The sequence below is a fragment of the Metarhizium album genome (genome assembly GCF_000804445.1).
Source record: "Metarhizium album ARSEF 1941 chromosome Unknown scaffold_44, whole genome shotgun sequence".
Taxonomy (NCBI): domain Eukaryota; kingdom Fungi; phylum Ascomycota; class Sordariomycetes; order Hypocreales; family Clavicipitaceae; genus Metarhizium; species Metarhizium album.
In genome coordinates, this window is record NW_024467618.1 from 36,341 (window position 1) to 55,547 (window position 19,207).

The window sequence follows — 19,207 nt, forward strand, 5'->3', positions numbered from 1 at the left end:
ACATGCGTCGGGCTCTGCCGCAGCGCAGCAAGCACATCCCGCCGTCAACTCCCCCGACGTGCCGTACGACCCGGAGATCAATCAAGCTTCTCGGAGCTCTTCTCCGCTCGTGACACCAAGTACAGGCAGACTCCGTACATGGAGTCGGCGAGCAGGAAAGTGGCAAGACTCCAGAGAATGAGCGGGCTGCTCAGCCAGCCATACACCTCCGACCAATACTTCCACCGAAGAAAGGCAAAGCCAACGGTGCAACACGACCCAAGAAACCTACTAGACCTGAAAACATGTCAGTCGGTCCCATGCCATGAGATGGGCGAGGACTTGCTCGGGCTCTCGGCTCACCACAATGCCCAGGATGTTCCTCTGGTGCTGTTTCTCTGCAGCAACTGGCAAAGGCCGCCGATACTCAAGGCCAGCTGGCATATGACGGCTCCCCAGGAGTAGGCCAGCGCAGGCCCTATTTCCAGCGCCAACGCAACATGACCGGCAAAGCATATCGAGGTTCCCACAAGGAGAAGCAAGGCTGCATGGTCCGCAACCAAGGGAGAGTGACTCCACTCCATCCTTGCTGAACGGGCTGCAGCTATCATGATGAAGACGTTGAGGGTGACACCGGCCGCAAAGACGGCTAGCTCAACCTTGTTCGAGGATGGATATACCATCGTGTATACGAGCTCCCAGCCGATGTTGTTGCAGAGCGGAACAAGAGCCATGCTGTATGTTTCGCCCTTTTTGGAGTGCCAGATCATCAAGGCGTAGTTGACGATCCAGCCGAGCCCCATGAATGCAACGAACGTGTCGGCTAGCCATTGAATTTCCTGATAGCCAGACGGGGCCTGCATCTTGTTGAATCCGTCCATGTCGATAAGAGCTGCAGTGTCCAAGGGGGGCACGAGACAAGATATGAAGGAAAGCTTGCTTCACCAGGACCAACGACGGACGCGAGCAATCTTTTTATACCCCGTGCGTGCAGCCGAAGCCCCAGGCCACTGCAGCCGCACACTCGACATCATATCTTCAGTCACCAAGATCGACAGCTTTCCTCCTTTAAAGCCTGTGCGCTATATTACTACTCTGCCAGTCGCAAGAAACAGTCGTGAGTACCCACTTCGCCTCGTCCATTGCCCTCGAGGTTGTGTACACTGTTGCTGCTGGGTATATTGTTGACAAGGCCCAGGACTGACCGCAGTCATAGCCCTCCCCTCGGTCTCTGTTCAAACCACTCCCTCGCCGTCCTGACGCGTACCACTGGCAGCCCGCCACAATGGCTTGGTTCACGGGTCGTTTCATGGCCGGAGAAGTGGCGGCCGTCTTGTCTGCATTCGCGCTTGGCTATCTTCTCCAGAATAGATCCCACCATGAGACTGTTGCATCTCAACCGGTCCAGCACTATGGATATGACAAGTCACGCTCCGTTCAAGGCAACAAGGAGGACAGGGACAAGCTTCCGAGCTGTCCTTATGAGTATCTCCTTGGCATATACGGGCGTCATCACTTCGCCCCCTTTATCAAGGCATTCCGTCCCGCTTTGAAGGAGGAAGACCCCGAAAAGTACGCCTTGATCCTCGACATTATGGATGCTGTTCACTTCTGCCTCATCCTGGTGGATGACATATGCGACGACAGCTCCAAGCGCAAGAACCAAACAACGGCTCACTTGATCTATGGGTCGTGCGAAACGGCCAACAGAGCATACTTTGTGCTCACAAAAATGATCAACAGGGCCATGCGGGAACGACCTGTTCTCGGTGTGGAGCTGCTCAAGGCCCTGGAGCAGATGCTCGAGGGCCAGGACCTGTCCTTGGTCTGGCGCCGGGATGGGCTGGAGTCGTTTGGCTACTCGGAGGAGGAGAGGGTCCCCATGTACAAACACATGGCTCAGCTCAAGACAGGAACGCTCTTCGTCCTCCTTGGAAGGCTGCTGAACGATGGCGGCGATCAACTGGACGATCTTTTCGTTCGGTTCGGGTATGGACAGATGCTCCCCGTCTCACTTGTTGCTCACCAAGCTAATGGATCACGTGGGGGTAGTTGGTATGCGCAGCTGCAAAATGATTGCAAGAACATATATTCCGACGAGTACGCAGTCAACAAAGGAGGCGTGGCAGAGGACCTTCGCAACGGCGAATTGTCGTTTCCCATTGTCATTGCTCTCAACGACAAACAAACGCAGTCACGAGTGCAAGAGGCATTCCGGAGCCACAACGAGGGCGATATTGAGAAAGCGCTCGCGGGGCTGCAGGCTCCGAGCGTCAAGAAGAAGTGCCTGGAGGCGCTTCAGGATGCAGGCCAGGGCTTGGACAAGCTGGTGGCGGTCTGGGGACGTCAGGAGCACATGAGCAAAGCGGCTTGAATTCGGAGCAAGGCAGTAGACATTCATTTCGTTGGACAGTTTTTGCTCATTTACACGGTACACATGAACTTGGGGCCCAACAATGCGTGCAGACTGGGGAGAAGTAAACATCTGTCCGTGGCAACGACCGCGAGTAGACACGACGAGACACTCCTGTATAGCCATCAGAGCAATCTCCCGAGGGAGTTTGCAAAGTTTCCAGCTTGTCTAGACTCTAACGTCTCTTATTTTTCCACTCTGCTTGTTCATGCTTGAATCCCAAAAAGGTTACATCAAAAGCGTACGAGGTATAGACAACAAGCCGGTTTGAGCGCCGAGGGATAGTCTCATGTAGCCAATGAAACCACTTCGAAAAGAAAATAATATATTCGTCACGTTGCGTACTATCTGGCCTCCCTTCGACCGATACCCGCATATGCCGAGGTAAAGAGCTAAATCGAGCATACTGTAGCGGGCCGGACTGCGAAGGATTCGCTGTCTGCCGTGGAGTCGCGTTCAACTATTGAGCCAATTACTCGGACTTGGTCCTCTTTTGGTTCTCTGAGCCGTCTCCATGTCCGATCAACGAACTTTGCAGCAGCAGCGCATCGGCACCGCCCGCGGCCGGCCCGAGGACCAGACTGACAAGAAACATCCGGGCCAGCAGTTTCCGGCTCATGTGCTTCCGCGTGGCCTCGAGCGCTTGGCAAAAGAGCCCCATGGCCAGGAAAAACCCACTCGACGTGCCGGTCATCTCATTGATCTGGCGTAGCCTAGCCTGTCTCTGGGCCTCCTCGGCACATGGGAGCTGGGAGCAATCGGGTACGCCCAGCAGGCTATTCATGACGTGGAGAGGGGAAGGGGGCTCAGACAGCACAGTTGCTATAAACGCCACCAGAAAAGCACCAACATGTGTTATGCCGGTCAGCCAGAAGACTAGGTTCAAGACGAATTTGTGCTCTTGTTTTGGCCGCGCTCTTGGGAGGGTCAGGGGACGGCGGTGATGCAAGAGCCCCAGCGATACGACGGGCATCGCTATGGAAAAGCCAAAGCAGGACGAGATGCAGCCCATCGCGGCAAGAACCCTGGGACGCGGATCTTGGTTAGCATGCCGATGACACGTGGGCCTTGGAACCGTCTTTACATACCCAAGGCCGCGAAGCAACCCTCCCCTCGGCAACGTCTCATGCAGGACTATCAAGACGAACCCCACCAGCTGGCCGATGTACAGGACCAGATGGAGGAAAAACCATGGCCAGTTGGACTGCAGGGACTGTGCCGACGTGCCCGTGCAAATCTCGAGCCATGAAGGCGCGTCTGAGCGACTTGTTGCGCGGCCAGCGGCGTCCGAGGGCCACAGCAAGCCGACTGCATCAACCATCGGATATCCTTCCCTTGCCTTCCATGTCGTTCCAATCAGACCCAAACATACTTGGAGTATGATGAAGCGCCGGCCGTGAGACCCCATGGTGCAGGCGAGAGGGAGATGCCGTGTCTGCTTTTGAATCGGTATTAATGCAGGTAGTCAGGGGTGAGCTGAGGCCGCATTGTCGTCATGGGTCATCGCCAGCTTTTAAGAAGCTCTTGCTGTTTTTTTTTGTACCTGGTTGGGTAGTTTGTGTAAGGGACATGAAGACCACACCTGAGCAGGGGGGGCGATAGGAGATGCCGTTCGTTCTGCGGAGTGTCCCGCGTTGATGTTGGCAATGCATCTCCTTGCGGAAAGATGATGCGTGGTTCGACGGCGCGTCTTTGACAGCATGCGTACCTGGCATGTACAGGCAAATGCATCGTCCAATTGGGTAATATGTTGATCAGTGTAGTATCCAAGATATGCAGACTTCTTCAATAGTAAGCGCAGCCTGCAGCTCGCCTCTTGTGCCGGTAGGATAGCTTAGCGACGTATCATTTGCCGCTGTCTGTTTTGATGGGATACCCGAATTTCCATTGCAAACTTGCCCGAAACTCGGGCAATCAACTCGGACATTTACGGCGTCCAGCTAAGGGCTGGAGCGCTGACACTGTCCGCCGTCATGCGAATAGCCATGATATTGTCTACGGACTGCATCAGCGTGCTGTAACACTCAACGCAACCATGATGCCAGATCGTAGTTTTCAACTGTCCCACGCTGCATGGAGTATTCTTGTTCCAGAGGCTGTCCCGGGCCTCGTCGATAGATGCACCCCTCGAACACCCCGTTGTAGTTCCCTGCAGTCAATTTTGTTAAAGGATGGGCCGGAACAAAGGCATCTCTCATGGTCAAATCAACGTTGCATCATTCTAGAGATAACGCCGGCTAGCACGTCTCGCTGTTCTCGACAACTGGCGGGCTAGTCGGCCATGTCAGAGAAGACTCCTGAATCCGCACTCGAAGAGCAGTCACCTTCAATCAACTTTCTCGACAGCGGCAGTGACACCTCACGGCGAGCAATTTCCACGATGCCAAACGACTTCAGCGTCATAATAGTGGGAGGATCGGTGGCCGGCTTGTCCCTCGCGCACTGCCTGCAACGGCTTGGTGTCTCGTTTATCATTCTCGAACAGGGTGAAATTGCCCCCCAACTTGGGGCCTCGATTGGTATTCTGCCAAACGGTGGTCGCATTCTCGACCAGCTTGGTATTTTTGAGAGCGTCGAGAGGGAGATTGAGCCCTTGGAGTACTCCAGAATCCGTTACCCCGATGACTTCTGGTTTGAAAGCCGATACCCCAAGGCATTGCACTCCAAGTAGGGAACACGAACCTTGGCCGACGTACTTGGATGTCAGGAATTGCTAACTCACCCGGTCGGCAGCTACCACTACCCTGTGTCCTTCCTGGAGAGGCAGAGATTTCTTCAGATATTATATGACACGCTCGAGTCCAAGAATCACGTTTACACGGGGAAAAGAGTCCTGGCTGTGGAAAGCGGCGACGATAGCGCCGTAGTCAAGACCTCGGACGGCAGCACCTATAAAGCAGATATTGTCGTCGGTGCCGACGGTGTCCATAGCGTAGTTCGGTCTGAGATTTGGAGACATGTCACGAAAGTTTCGCAGCCGCACGCAACTGAGCAAGAAAACTCAGGTACATCTATTCACGGGACTTGGCATATTGACTTCTGCTAATCCGGGAAGCACAGGCATCAAGTACGAGTATTCCTGCATTTATGGAATCTCGCGCGATGTTCCTCACATGGAACTTGGATCGCAGCTCAGCCGCTTAGATGACGGGGTCTCAATACACGTCTTCAGCGGGAAGAAATCCAAGGCCTTCTGGTTTGCCATCGTCAAGACGCCGCAGGATATTTCCGTCGACAACGCATCGTCCTCAGACTGTGCGGCGAGAAAGATCTGCGACAGCATGCGACCGAAACGCGTATCTGACGCCCTGACTTTTGACGATATATGGTCTAGATGTACAATATTCAAGATGACGCCGTTGGAAGAAGGGGTTTTCAAGCAGTGGCACTACGGCCGCCTGCTGTGTATTGGCGATGCCGTCCGCAAGGTATGCACAAGATCACACGTCTACGCTCTCCAGTTCCGAAACCACGTCGCCTAGGGCGGTGATGAGCCCCGAAGGTCAAAGACTAACAAGCCACAGATGTGCCCTAACATAGGACAGGGTGCCAACTTGGCCATCGAGGACGCCGCTAGGCTCGCCAATCTCATGTACAAAAGACTGCCGTTGGGCAAGCTTTCCGCTGGAGAAGTAAATATGATGCTCCAGGAGTTCACCGCGACGCAGAAGCCTCGTACAAATAGCATCTGCGCGCAGTCCGAGTTCCTAGTCCGCATGCATGCCAACCAAGGGATTGGGAGAAGGCTCCTCGGCCGATACATCATCCCTTTTTTGAATGATGCACCGGCTGGTCTGTCTGGTCTGTCCATAAGCAACGCCGCGAAGATTGACTTCATCGATACGCCAACCAGGTCTCTGGGAGGCGCATGGGATGCGTCCTGGGGATCTATTCTACGGATCCTCAGTTGCTTGCGACCTAAATTAGGAGTCCATCATTCCGTATATCTTCTTGCATTCGCAATCGCAACGTATTACTTGTGTAGAGCAGCAGAGTATGCCTGCTCGTGAGAGTCTAGTAATTATCATATATCATCGTCAGGGCAGATAGAACATAGACTGAGATTTGAAACAATTTTGGGGACTATTGTTTCTTGAACTCCATGTGTCTTCCATTGAAATCACTTGCAATTATCAAAATATAACATTCGTGAGCTTTCAAATGGCAGTTTACCCTCTGACTGGCCCGCGATGCAGTTTGTGCTCTAGACATTGCTGCTCCAAAGGTTTGACAGTACATTCTCAGCAGACGCCATCACTCTACCGCAGAAGTACTTTCGGCTCATTGCTTTTTTGTCAGATGATTGTGCGATGTGATGTGTGATTGCGTGGTCGCATTCGTACCTTTGCATGTTGAACGCAACTTGGGTCCGAAGTACAGTACTTCTGCGAATCCGTCCGTCGTGTATTCTCTGCCATATTCCCGCCGGGCATTTACATGTATAGATGTATTCTTTCCCGAAAGTGCTAGCAATTGATAGTGTCACGCGCCATTTGGCCGTATCAACATCCACTTATAAACCGCATATTGAGGCTGACGGCACATTGGAAATTACCGTCCTTGCCAGTTTCTCCCAGAATCCGCACGCTTCTTGACTACTTGAGTCCGTCAAAAGTCTCCCGCGTCCCGTCGTCTTTGTGGAATGCGCACTACAGTCGCTCACACGCCTCGACCTGTTCCCTAGCTCCAGCATGGAATATAACAATTCGACCGAATTTCTTTTGGGAAATGCCCTCTTGGAGATTTATCACTCTGCGGTGTATAATGTTCCCTTGAGGCAAGTGGTAGCTGCTATCCTTGTTCTGGTCCTGTGTGCTTCGTGGTACCGGAAACCGTCTACTGGCCTTGAGGTGCCTTTTGCAGGATTTCGCTCGTCATGGGAGCCACGCTTCTTCTCTCAGTTTCGTTACATGTTCTCCGCCGCATCAATGATCGATCAAGGCTACGCAGAAGTATGTTGGACAGTCAAGCAGTTCTTCTTCCCACAAAGACCACGTTCCTAACAACTGTGGACAGTGTAAAGACTCCATGTTCCAGATTTCACGGCACGACGGCGACGTGCTCGTCTTGTCTCGGAATTATCTAGAGGACCTTCACAACAGACCCCCCGCGGAGCTCAGTGCAATTCACGGCTTAATAGAGGTGCGGAAGAAGTAGCCACATGAAATACTCACCCACAACGCGCAAGAACGCCCTCTTACGACCTGCGACGTTAGAATTTTGGTGGCCGTTATAGTGGCATCACGTTGCTAGCAAAACACGACGTCGGCATCCGCGCGCTTCAGGTAGTTACATGCCTGCCCGGACAAGTTGTGGCGGAACCTGGGCTAAGCTTGTGACAGGCAAAAATCACACCCAACCTTGCTAAGCTGTGCGATGACATGACAGACGAGCTCGAGTACTCTCTGCGCACCGATCTACCGCCCTGTCACGGTAGGCGTCCCCCTCGTCCAATCTCTCTGATGAATACGCCGACACGCTGATAATATTGGGCTTAGAATGGACGTCAGTGCCGATTCAACCATTCTTTCTGAGGGCAGTCGAACGGATAGTCCACCGAATATTTGTAGGATCGACTCTATGTCGAGACCCCGAGTGGCTGAAAGCGGCGTTCGGACATGCGGACAATGGTAAGGCTGCTGCATGTGAAAGGGTACAAGCATGCTGACCTCCTTTGTAGTAACGATTACCCAAATCGCCATGAGATCTGTTCCAACGGTCTTGCGGCCACTGTTGAATCTTTGTCTCCCATTTTCCTGGAAATACAAAGCCTGTATTCGCGCAGGCAAGAAGATACTCATACCCGAAGTGGAACGTCGTCGAGAGCTCGAGAGAAGCGGCGTCGATTATTTGAAATCCAACGACTTGCTGCAAGCCATGCTGGAGATGACAAGTCCCGAAGACGAGGACGGTCAACCCGACACCCTTGCCAACTTGATGATGACCATGACGGCCATTGCTGGCCACAGCACCGCCGCATCGGGATCCCACGCGCTTTTCGACCTTGTCTCTCGCCCCGAGTATATAGACTTGCTACGTCAAGAGGCGGAAACCACGCTGACAGCATGTGAAATGCGCTTCACAAAGCAAACCTTGGCCGATTTGCGCAAAATGGATAGTTTTCTGAGAGAGTGAGCAGTCCCCTCCCACCTTGCCATGTGCACTTTCTTCCCTCGGAAACCTCAAGCCACGCCACGTACTAACAGATGCCAGATCCCAGCGCCATAATCCCCTTTCTCTGTGTATGTTGCCCAGTTTACTCACATCTCTGCTCATCTCCCTCAGAAAAAGCGCACTAAACCACCCTTTGCTAGTGGGATTTCTTCGCGTTGTCAAGGCACCAGCCGGCATCACGCTCCAGGACGGCACGCACGTCCCATACGGCGCGCAGCTCTGCATTCCGCCAGCCTCCATCTCCCGGGACCCAGAGATCCTAGACGACGCCGAATCGTTTGACGGTCTCCGTTACTACGAGCAGCGCCGCCAGGACCCGAGCCAGGACAAAAAACACCAGTACGCGACTGCGGACAAAGTTCACCTGCATTTCGGCTACGGCAAGTGGGCTTGTCCAGGGCGTTTCATGGCATCCGACATGCTCAAGATGATTCTGGCCACGCTGTTACTGCGCTACGATATCAAGTATCCCGAGGGGACGGGACGGCCAACAAACGGATACATTCACGAGTTCCCGTTCCTCAACATCAACACCCCGCTGCTGATGAAAAGGAGGGACGAGATGCCTTTCGTATAGTCACGTAGCTTCTCTGCCAGCAAGGCACGTGACGAGCAAGATGTACGTGTATACGTGACGTCGACGCAGTCAGCCTTCTCAAACATGTTGCTTTGCTTCCACGTTAAGGACATGTAAAAACTGGGCCCCCTCGGATGTAATGGCTCTTTTCTTTGACATCTTGGACAGAAGACTTGCTGTATGTTAGGAGTCGAGGCGACCGAGGCATGTTTGGCTCGGTTTCCAGGCAATCCGAAGTAGATACTAAGCCAGACCGACGCCACGGCCGCTCTGCCGCGGGTCGTCGGCATTCCCCAAGCGCCGCCCCAGGCAAAAATTGTCACATATCGATTACGATTCTGCCGTGAATGTCTTTTACCGTGCGACACGGTGGGCGGGTGATGGGCACGATGCGCGGATGCGCCGCCGAGTATGAGTATGGGCTACATGCGAGACCAGGTTACGAAGCTGTTGATGCAGTCCTTGATGAATGAGCTGAAGCAGTAGGGCTGTGAACCCAGGGCTGCGGTTCTATTTGTGATTAGGGCGGCTCATCTGGCGGCCCTGAACGTAGCACAACTAACTAACTGCGTAGTCCGTCGACTGGAAAGTCTGACCAGATATCTTTGTAGCGACAAAATAAGCAAGTGACCCATTACACTCAGCCTGGCCATCCATCTCAAAGTCCAAGTCGTTGCGATGATCTGCATAGTATTCTCGACATGGACAAGGTTGTAGTCATCCCGAGTTCGGTGCGCGAGAAGCCAGCCGGCTTTGTTTCCAATGCAATGTTGCCCATCAAAATGGAAAATGGACCATCTCCAATCTAGGAGACGGGAATGGTGTTCATTTGAGACCCGTGACGTGGCGCTACACTTGGAGGAAATCAGAGCAGCTGAGGAGGAAGTTTGATCCGGACGGGCGTTTTGCTCGATGTCAACAGCAAGGCTCTTTATTTGTAGAGCAATTGTCAACTAACTTATAATCAGGGTCAAGCCACGGGAAAGTAGCCCTTGTCAGAAAGTTAGGTTCTTTGTTCTCTGTGGAATCATCCCTGATTGGCTTTAACCCGCCTTGCTTGGCTTTAACCCGCCTTGCTGTGTCACTCCCAGGTCTGAATTTTACGATCAAAGGCCAGTTCGCGGACTTTATAGATCTTCAGAGCGGAACCAGTATCTAGATTGTGTCCCAAGTAGGTAAGGCCTGCTCTTGAAGACCACATAGTTGCCTAGCTGCCGTCATGTGTGCCACAGGCCAACGTTTGATTTCAATTTTGATAGATGACTGGTTGCTTGTCCGACTTGGGGGCGCATGATACTTGAGACGACAAAGAACGGCATGCAACGTGGCCTTTAGGACATGTATTATCGTGTGTCGTGCTTACTGCTAGCTGATTGTTCTGTTGAACCACAGTTATGCTTGCGGACCTGGTCAGATGTCATTAGAGTTTCGAGTTCCTTGACCATGCTCCGACCGCCCTTCCGCTCTCACGCTCAAATCCCAGATGCGGGCCTGCAGGGCGACCCTGTGTCTCGCACACATGTGTTTGGCATCTTTCCTTGTTCCCATCCACCTGGGTCCCCCGAGTACCAGGTTGCTGAAGCTGCAGTTTCTGCTGGCCTGGGAACGATGGACAAGGAGGGGCACTTCCAAAAGGGGTCTCGTCATCTCGATCTGGGAAAGGAGTCATCAAAAGGAGAGACACCGCATGGTCCAACGTACATTCCCACGCCCGAGTTCACTCCTCCTCCAGTAGCCAACCCCTTCCCACCCCTTGCAACATCGCCGCCGCCCTCTACACCCAAGTGGAACGTCCCCAAGGCCAATCTAGCGACGTGAGCACTGTTCTCAAAGACCTCGGCGTGCTGTACCGCGACCCTTTGCCAGAGCTGGGCTATACAGATCCGAATCCGCCCCAGCCATCTTCCCGGCCGGCGCCCGCGACAGAAGAGGACAATGACAACCAAGACGTAGTAGTCTTGGCCTGGGACCACGGTGACCCCGAGCACGCACGTCAAGTACTGGCGCAAGCTGCAGGCAGTTGTGGTGGAATATATGATACATGTCCGCATGCAGTCGGCACGCGCTGAGGCGCAGCTTGCACTTTCTCCTTCGGGACGGCTACCCCGCGCCGACGTGCGGCGGGATTTCAAATCTTCATCACCATTCTTCATCAGGAACAAAGTCATCCAAGCCTCGAAGCCCAAGTTTTCATCCATCCTCGCACCGATACGGCAGCATCCGGGATACGCGGCATCACAATGGTCGTCAATCACGTCGTCATGTTTCAGTTCAAGCCGGACACCGATGAGCAGTTGGTGAAGCAGGTAAAACCTACCGTTGAGTCATTGACCGCCTCTGCCGGCCACGCCATTCTTGGCACCGTCACTGATTAACATGTCCGCAGTGCTGCGACGAGATGCTCGGCCTGAAGAATATGTGTGTTCTCGCTTCCACCGGGAAGCCGTATATTGCCAATTCCAAGGGCGGCAAGGACATGTCGATTGAGGGCTTCGAGGTGCGCGGCCATCCGTTTCCTGAATCCTGCCTGCTCATAGGAACCGCCCAACCGCTAACGCCGGAGCAGAATGGTTTCACGCACGTCTTCGTCGTCGAGTTCGACTCCGTGGCCGACAGGGACTATTATGTCAAGGAGGATAAGGCGCACCACAGCTTCGTCGGGAAATGGATCAAGTCGCCGGATTCTATTGTTTCCAAGGCCATGGTTGTCGACTTTGTCCCTGGGACTTTCTGAGTTTGCGCCACTGGGGGTTCCGTGACGCGACACGACGCAAATAACGAACACTCTCGTCTATGCCGGAAAACCAAAGCAAAGCAAAACTACACGCCATGTATCCTATAACTGATAAGAGCCTGTAACTATCCAGACAGTCTTCAACCGCAGAGCTGCCAGTACAAGTAAATCATTGGGGCTTATCGTTACCAATCTCGACTGCACGCATGTGTTCGTGCCGTTTTGGAACCGCATGGTATATATATTCCCACCGCTTGCTGGCCCTCAAACTTCCCCTCCTGTGATGTCACTTCACATGGTCCGCTCAGCCAGATTTACGCACGCTTTCGCAGAGCAATGCTTTATCTATTCAACGCTTTACTCCACATTCTCCCAGACTTCCATCCTCCTTCCTCCTCCATACCCCGTGTTTTAAACGTGAAGAATGCGCATACCCATCCCCGGCCAGCGTGGGGCAGATTCGTAGTCGGTAGTTCCCGGCGGGCGCCTACACAAACGGCAACAAACCTCTCGGCTAGAATAAGAGCTACTGGTCGGTGCCGGACAGATACACTGAAACCTTGGACCGAACGCCTCGCCTCTCGTCAGCCCGCACAAACAGCCAAGGCGCTTCCTCGTCGAATCAGGCACCATGCTGACGGGCCCACGGGGCTTCCGCGCTCGGGCATTAGCAGCTTCAAACTCTCCGTCTAGTACCACGTCCCGCGTTTCTACAAATCGGCCTACTCCCTGTGGCTCTGGCGAGCCCCATGGTGCTCACCTTTTGTCGCCCTCCAACTCGTCGCTGCAAGTGCGTAAGTGACATTACAGGCCTGCTCGTAACGGTCGTCGGTAGTAGAAAGTGAAAAACGGCCAAGGATACACGAGCCGCAATGCGTAGACTACTTGTTAATCTTGTTTCAATTTTTTATTTTCAACTATTATTATTTCTAGCAGCGTCATATTGTGCACGTCCCTATCGACCTTGGGAAGCTCGTCTGGAAAACTTCATATCAATCTCGTGCTGGACCAGTATGGCCCCATTCGTGCTTCTCGTCGGCAATACGGGTCTCAGCTTCTCCCCGGCTTTGCCCGTGCTGATGACGGTATCCGACCCCGCGCCCTGTCCGTATATTCGTCCCGAGTCGGCCGCCATGGCTGTCAGACTGCTCTCCGGCGAGTTGGTAAGGTTGTGCGTGGATTCGCCAGTTTCCACGGCGCCCGCCGTGTGATGGACGAGGCCCAGTTTGACCGGATTGTACGTTGGCGCGCTGGCGCATTTGCGAGACGAGAAGTTGTGCCCCCACCAACCTCCGAGGGCGTGAATGACTGGTCTCATGACGGGGAGGCAGCCTGGCCGCGTTGTCCACGCGGAAGCAAGTCAGCCTGGTGCGTGCGGCAACGGCAATCATCTCTCTGCCTTGCCTTGGCGCTCGTCGAGGGCCTCGCTCAAAGTCTCACTTACATGCTATGACGCTGAGGTGGATCTCTACCGCGGACCACATCAGGGCAGGCGTGCAATTCCACATGACGTCGCTGTCGTCCGAGTCGTATCTGGACGAGGCGACCAGCATCATGATGGAGGCAATGACAACACTGCTCAAATGGTGAGACGACCAGGTTCCGTGTTTCCAAGCACGATTTTCGGGGAACGTGTTGGAGAGACATACACAATGCCAAACATGAACATGACGGCAATGGCCATCTTTTGCGGCCAGGGGAGAAGCAACCTGCTGATTTGCGCTGCGCGGCAACCACAACATCAGCCGACCGGACCGGAGACCCGTGGACCAAAGCTGAACATGCTACTCACTTGCTGGCAGCACCATGAGGGCAACATCAATAACGAGATGTGCCGAGACGGACCAGAGGAAGAACTTGGCCGGGTTCACCGTACACACGCCGCCAGCAACCGACTTGTCCCATAAGTAGCGCGGCGGAAAGCACTGAAATACGGCGACAACCAACTACAATGTTTGCCCTATGTCAACGCGTCTTGGAGCCGAGACTGAGGCAACTCGAAGAGAGGGAGGGAGGGCGAGTCGACGACATACTCGCACCAGACACCAACCGCCCACAAGCGCAACAAAGATGTAGATGCATATCCTTGGACCGGTGATGGAGCTGAAGATGCGCCAGTACAGCGCCAGCAGGGATAACTGCGCAGCTGCAATGGCCACTGTATACATGTGCTCGTGGATTTCAAGAAACATGGCCTGGTAGTAGCGCGCTTCGTCAACGGACATATGGAGGTCGCTGAGATGCCGGCCAAGGCCCTTTGACATTACTGCCGACGGTGATACATACAGCTCGGTTAGCCGTGGAACTTTGCGGAGACGACACACACTCTCTGAAAGAAAAAAGACAAAGAAAAAGAAGACGGCAACAGGGAAGGGGCTCGCAGTTTACAAACGAATGCGGCTATGTCATAGGCAATGGCAGACACCTAGGCAGCGTGTTAATCAACGCGCGTGGTCATGGGGGCATGGCGAGTTGGGCATACCAGCGCCAGCACGGCCAGATAATCATCCCACCAGAGCGGCACGCGTTTCAACCTCCTCGCGTAGAACCGCAGGCCGAGCAGCAGCGACGAGGGGATCAGAGTGGCAAAGATGCCCGTGTAGACGGTGTAGGTGATGGATTCCATCGCGGCGGGAGTCCGGGGCGCGCAACGGAACGGTGAAGAGGGGGCTCGGCGCAGAAAGCAGCGTGGTACGACGGCGTCATTATATCCCTCTGTCCATACTCGTCCTCTCCGCATCTAGGTTCCAACTTGGCTGGCACACATGATGGGCTCGAGAGGGAGCGAGCGGGCAGCCCAATGTCCCAAGGCGCGAGCCAGCCCACGAGGTGGCCTGACGGTGGAAGTCGTGCGGGAAAGCTAAAAGAAAGGGTCAATCGACGGGTCCCAGCTGTGTCGCAGTACCGGCATGGCCTGGGTAGGGATTTGGAAACGTCCAACGTCTTGTCTGTGCATTTTGACTTTTGCGCCGAGTTGTTGCTCGTGCGTTGTGCTGCCCGTCCAGCGCGCAGCCATCCGGGTTTACTGGTTGGTGCACAGGTGGAGCGCTCTTCGATACCGGTTGACCTACGGAGTACTCTGTACGGAGTGCTTGTACAGGGTGCACATGTGGGTCCGAGTACGGGCACTGAGCACCTAGGGCTGCATAAGTACTTGTACGGAGTAACTACGTTAAGTACGCGTATGTACTCTACGCAGCGGGTGCTTGGAATCCTTAAACTCTTTTGCACTGCAACCCCTCGCCAAAATCTCGGAGTCACTGCGAGTATACCGTACTTCTGGGTGCTTGTGTACTTATATCTAATTGGGTAGGTTACCAAAGTACCTGCCTAAGTAGGTGCCGGAACTTAGGTACCTAAGTACCTAGGGTACTTAGGTCTAGGTACTTAGCAGGACATCCTGTCTGGCACTTGGCCAAGCAACATAAAACCGCCACTCAGCTAGGCGAACACACACGGTACCCGTCCCTCCCCCCCCCCGATTTGTGCAATCCCTGCATCTGTCTGCAACGGGGCTTGCGGGTCCGCACACAACTTGCGCACCAACCAGACTGCCTGCCAGACATGATCCATGTCGCCCGAGTCCCCGCACCCAAAATATCCAATCTTCACCTCCACCCCGAGTTCGTCCCCAGTCCCTTCTTTTCACCATGCGAACCAGCTGTTAGGTGCCGCTTGCTGCCCCAGATGTTTGAACCTTGACGCAATTGCGGCCCGCAGGGCATCTGCCAGGTTCGCCTTTGCAGTGCACTGAATCCGCCACAAACATTTGTGACGGAACCCTCGACTGCGGGTGGGTAGCATCAATTGATTCAATTCAAGCAACTTCGACTGCTCCTTTTGACCAGTCGACTTATTTTGTAATGCATCATTCATTCCACCGAGCACTGTGCCTCCTCATTTCTCGAACCTTGGAACCATCAGACCAGCACGGTTCATCTTGCAGAACTGGGTCACGCTCCCCGTGCTGGCAGTCACAATGATATCATTCTCGTCCCAACACCATCGTCGGATCCAAATGATCCCCTCAACTGGTCGCCGTCGCGAAAACGTCTGCATCTCGCTTGCTGGATTGTGTGAGTGGAACAGCTGTATCGACGCCGAGTCCCCAGATATCATATTGCATTGCCCGGGGGAAGAAGAAAAGAAGAAAAATAAAAATAAAGACATGCGATTCGTCCCTGAATACAGCTGACCCCCGCCAAAACAGCTTCGTCTTCTTCAACGGCATGGCCTTGTCAGTCGTCTATCGGTTCTAGTTCCATTATCACCTGCATTACAGGTTACAGACATGTTAAAAACGACTTCGCGACGCTCCAAATCACAATCAACATGCAGCAGGTGCAGACTTCGCCTATGACTGAGCCCCCGCCCCCCGACGCAATACAGTCAATAATCTGAATTCCGGCACAGGTCTCATGTTCCTCCTTGTTGGATGGGGTCTCCTCTTCTGGCAACGCCGTGCCCTACAATACGGAAAGCGCCTGACCTATCCATGCCTGGCGTCGTGGTACGTGACATCTCTGCCTTCCTCGGTGGCATTACTTCCCGCGCAATCATTCAGCCCAATTTCTCAAATTTCGAATACGGAGTAGGTCGTCTCGATATGAAGTCCCTATGCCAGGGGCAACGGGCAGTGGACTGCTCGCAATCTTGTCGTGGGATATATTGCTGCTCCGATTGAAACCCTGCCAATGACATCCATCACGGACTTTTGCTTCACTTTACTTCACCCATGAACGCGGCACGTACTTGGGCCGGTATGCCTGGGTATTGGCTTTGTCCAACTACTTTGCTCCCGTCGTCTGTGGCTTCAGGGATGACGACATGGGCTACAAGTGGTCCTTTTTCTTCATGGCCATCTTTGCTGCGGCCGCATTTCTATTCCTCTTTCTGTTTATGGAGGAAATCAGCTACGATCGTCCCTTGCAAGCAACGACAGGGCCGTGTACGTTGCCACCAAGGACACACCGGGCCAAAATACGCCTCACGTTGATAGCGTCTCCGCCGCCTCAAGTCATATTCCTGTGTCAGGCGCGGACAAGACGTTTGTTGGGAAGCTATCACTGAGGGATAAACCGCGTCCATTTTCTGTGCCCTGACGAGCATGGCAGTCGCTGAAGCTCATGACCTGGCCGAATATATGCTTTGCCGGCTTCTCGCCCGGGTTCTACTTGATCTGGTTCAACATCCTTAATGCTACGGCTTCCCATCATTCTTGGCGGGGCGCCGTACAACTTCAAACCGAGCAGTGTCGGCTTCAGCTACATAGCAGTCCGTTGAGACTTGTGACGTGCCAGTGCTGATACGCGAATGGTAGGGTAGTTCTGCATACAGCGGCAGGGCCTCCGACTGGGTGTTCTCACAGGCTCGCTCGTCGCAATCATGGTATATTGGGAATGAGCAGCGTCTATGGCTGTTTTGTGTCAGCAGAATTGTTTCATTAGTGTGACATTTGTAGCCCTTGCGATTTGCTCCGTCTTCATGCCGATGATAACTACGAAATGGGAAGCAAAAGAGGGAAATGAAGAGGGAGAGTTATTGGCGGCAGGGACGGGTTCGGAAGGGCATGAATGTGCGCTAGGCAAATACCCGCCACATACGGAGTACTTATGATGGTACGGTGTCGCGAGTATGCACCGTCGTTGCGAGTCGAAATCTTGCAGGAGGATCACCAGAGCTCCCAGTAACTACTAGATTTATGTATGGACAGATACCCCGTACCAGGTGTAAAATGATCCCCCCGCCCCAGGCCTGCGTGGAATACACAGCAAGGCCTACTCCGTACGCGCCCCCTGAGCAGATCTTACGTGGTCACTGTGAGTAACTGGGAGGCCTGCCCATCTCTACAGAATAGTAGCTGGCCTTGAGGTAGCACAGGACCTCGTAAACAGCCCTGCATACCTCGGTTGCCCTCTTCTTCCAGTCCGCGTCAGACCACAAGCCGTTGAGCATGTTGTCCTGAACCACCGTGACAATGAAGCGCACGTGGTGGTCGTCGGCGGTCCAGTTCGTCTTGTCGGGATGGTAGGCGAGGAACTTGAGGATGCGGCCACTGACGGCATTCTTGGCAGCTTCAGCCGTCTTGGTCTTGTCGGGCTCCGGGCCCATGTGGCGGGTTTTTTGTTGTGTGACGAGGTCCCGCCAGAACTCGGCCCACGAGCCCTGAACCAAGGCGCTATTCAGCCACTCCTTGAACCTGGCGGCGTCTTTGAACGGGAGGAGCTCGAGGATGAGGCGTTCGTGCTGGGCGTTGAGCATGGGCATTGGCGGGGGAGCCGGCATGCAGGACGCGACGGAGTTGGCTGCGGGAGCTGGCCACGGAACGCCCATGACGCACGTATGGTGGTTGTGTTTGTTTTGTAGAGTTGCTGTGTCGGCGGTGGGTGACGGACGATGGATGCAGACGACGCCGCGGCCTCGCAAGGCGTACGGCACGTCTGCGTGGGATGATATAACTTATCATGTACTGGAGCACGCATGGCAGCGCACCACAGCCGGGCGTCGTGTCGTGGCGTGGCGACGAATGGCCGGCCGGCATGTGCGTTCGCCGTCAGGTCTCAACCCTCGTGCGAGAAGAGCCGTGTCTACAGAGTATCTATCTGCCTCGCCTTTGTTGATTGCGCCAGGCAGAGGCCGGAGATTGACGGCTTCTGCGCCGGCGCTTTCGAACAAGAAGCTGAGCATGGGAGCCGACGAGTCCTCGCCTACATTTCATTTGAAGTGCGTCGTTACCAGACAGACATGACGCGAGCAACCACCCATGCTGGCGTGACGATGCTCCGCCATTCAAGCCCCGGTCCACCACAAGCAACGGGAATAAGTGTGGGTTGAGGACTGTGACGTCTACTCCGTGTTATGCCCGTCCTTCGCCGAGCTGAGGGCCAATCGCCCGCGCGCGACGTGCAGTCTCGCGGCTTGGAGCCGGACCTTCCGACCGTCTGAGACTCCAATCGCGAATCGGTGGCTGCATCACGCGAGTCCAGCCCGTCAGATCTGGGGATCATGGCCTCAGAGGTTGTCACGGTGCAACCACCGTGAGCGGGCGGATCCTAGCCGCCGCATGTCCTCGATTCCGCCATGCCCAGATCTGCTCGCGAGTCGTGCTGTCAAGGCTAAAGGGCCATGCCCGTTGATGACGGAAATCCGCCCCGGGGCCATGTATATACATGTCTAGTACTGGCTTCCAAAGGTACGGGAAGCCGGCTTCAGTGTGTGTCCATCTAGCGTCTTTTGGTACTCCGTACTCCGCGACGGATCCAACGGCGCGCTGACGCTGTTTTTGCCTCGATACGGAATGGTCGCCCCCGGCTGCGGTAGGCTCGCTGTG

At 54.3% G+C, this 19,207-nt stretch overlaps 9 protein-coding genes across 9 annotated transcripts; 5 read left to right on the forward strand and 4 right to left on the reverse strand.

Moving 5' to 3' along the window:
* Nucleotides 1–77: 77 nt before the first annotated feature.
* On the reverse strand, nucleotides 78–860 carry MAM_08130 (uncharacterized protein; the record flags this gene model as incomplete). The annotated part of the gene is made up of 2 exons (XM_040826928.1): nucleotides 78–276; nucleotides 343–860. The coding sequence occupies 2 exons, from the start codon at nucleotides 858–860 to the stop codon at nucleotides 78–80; spliced, it is 717 nt and encodes a 238-aa protein (XP_040675067.1).
* A 404-nt stretch (nucleotides 861–1,264) lies between these two features.
* Nucleotides 1,265–2,353, forward strand: MAM_08131 (prenyl transferase; the record flags this gene model as incomplete). The annotated part of the gene is made up of 1 exon (XM_040826929.1): nucleotides 1,265–2,353. The coding sequence occupies one exon, from the start codon at nucleotides 1,265–1,267 to the stop codon at nucleotides 2,351–2,353; it is 1,089 nt and encodes a 362-aa protein (XP_040675068.1).
* Nucleotides 2,354–2,864: 511 nt separating this feature from the next.
* Nucleotides 2,865–3,713, reverse strand: MAM_08132 (uncharacterized protein; the record flags this gene model as incomplete). The annotated part of the gene is made up of 2 exons (XM_040826930.1): nucleotides 2,865–3,417; nucleotides 3,481–3,713. 2 exons carry the CDS (start codon nucleotides 3,711–3,713, stop codon nucleotides 2,865–2,867), a joined length of 786 nt encoding a protein of 261 aa, XP_040675069.1.
* A 960-nt stretch (nucleotides 3,714–4,673) lies between these two features.
* MAM_08133 (FAD dependent monooxygenase) lies at nucleotides 4,674–6,402 on the forward strand (the record flags this gene model as incomplete). Its single annotated transcript, XM_040826931.1, has 4 exons — nucleotides 4,674–5,059; nucleotides 5,126–5,397; nucleotides 5,453–5,820; nucleotides 5,917–6,402. The coding sequence occupies 4 exons, from the start codon at nucleotides 4,674–4,676 to the stop codon at nucleotides 6,400–6,402; spliced, it is 1,512 nt and encodes a 503-aa protein (XP_040675070.1).
* Nucleotides 6,403–7,083: 681 nt separating this feature from the next.
* Nucleotides 7,084–9,143, forward strand: MAM_08134 (P450 monooxygenase; the record flags this gene model as incomplete). The annotated part of the gene is made up of 8 exons (XM_040826932.1): nucleotides 7,084–7,344; nucleotides 7,409–7,534; nucleotides 7,609–7,677; nucleotides 7,735–7,825; nucleotides 7,891–8,022; nucleotides 8,073–8,523; nucleotides 8,606–8,634; nucleotides 8,707–9,143. 8 exons carry the CDS (start codon nucleotides 7,084–7,086, stop codon nucleotides 9,141–9,143), a joined length of 1,596 nt encoding a protein of 531 aa, XP_040675071.1.
* A 1,443-nt stretch (nucleotides 9,144–10,586) lies between these two features.
* Nucleotides 10,587–10,961, forward strand: MAM_08135 (uncharacterized protein; the record flags this gene model as incomplete). Its single annotated transcript, XM_040826933.1, has 1 exon — nucleotides 10,587–10,961. One exon carries the CDS (start codon nucleotides 10,587–10,589, stop codon nucleotides 10,959–10,961), a length of 375 nt encoding a protein of 124 aa, XP_040675072.1.
* A 422-nt stretch (nucleotides 10,962–11,383) lies between these two features.
* On the forward strand, nucleotides 11,384–11,877 carry MAM_08136 (stress responsive A/B barrel domain protein; the record flags this gene model as incomplete). The annotated part of the gene is made up of 2 exons (XM_040826934.1): nucleotides 11,384–11,449; nucleotides 11,530–11,877. 2 exons carry the CDS (start codon nucleotides 11,384–11,386, stop codon nucleotides 11,875–11,877), a joined length of 414 nt encoding a protein of 137 aa, XP_040675073.1.
* Nucleotides 11,878–12,832: 955 nt separating this feature from the next.
* MAM_08137 (uncharacterized protein) lies at nucleotides 12,833–14,503 on the reverse strand (the record flags this gene model as incomplete). The annotated part of the gene is made up of 7 exons (XM_040826935.1): nucleotides 12,833–13,209; nucleotides 13,322–13,452; nucleotides 13,527–13,599; nucleotides 13,670–13,823; nucleotides 13,911–14,143; nucleotides 14,266–14,302; nucleotides 14,360–14,503. 7 exons carry the CDS (start codon nucleotides 14,501–14,503, stop codon nucleotides 12,833–12,835), a joined length of 1,149 nt encoding a protein of 382 aa, XP_040675074.1.
* Nucleotides 14,504–17,691: 3,188 nt separating this feature from the next.
* Nucleotides 17,692–18,210, reverse strand: MAM_08138 (uncharacterized protein; the record flags this gene model as incomplete). The annotated part of the gene is made up of 1 exon (XM_040826936.1): nucleotides 17,692–18,210. One exon carries the CDS (start codon nucleotides 18,208–18,210, stop codon nucleotides 17,692–17,694), a length of 519 nt encoding a protein of 172 aa, XP_040675075.1.
* Between the last annotated feature and the right edge of the window lie 997 nt (nucleotides 18,211–19,207).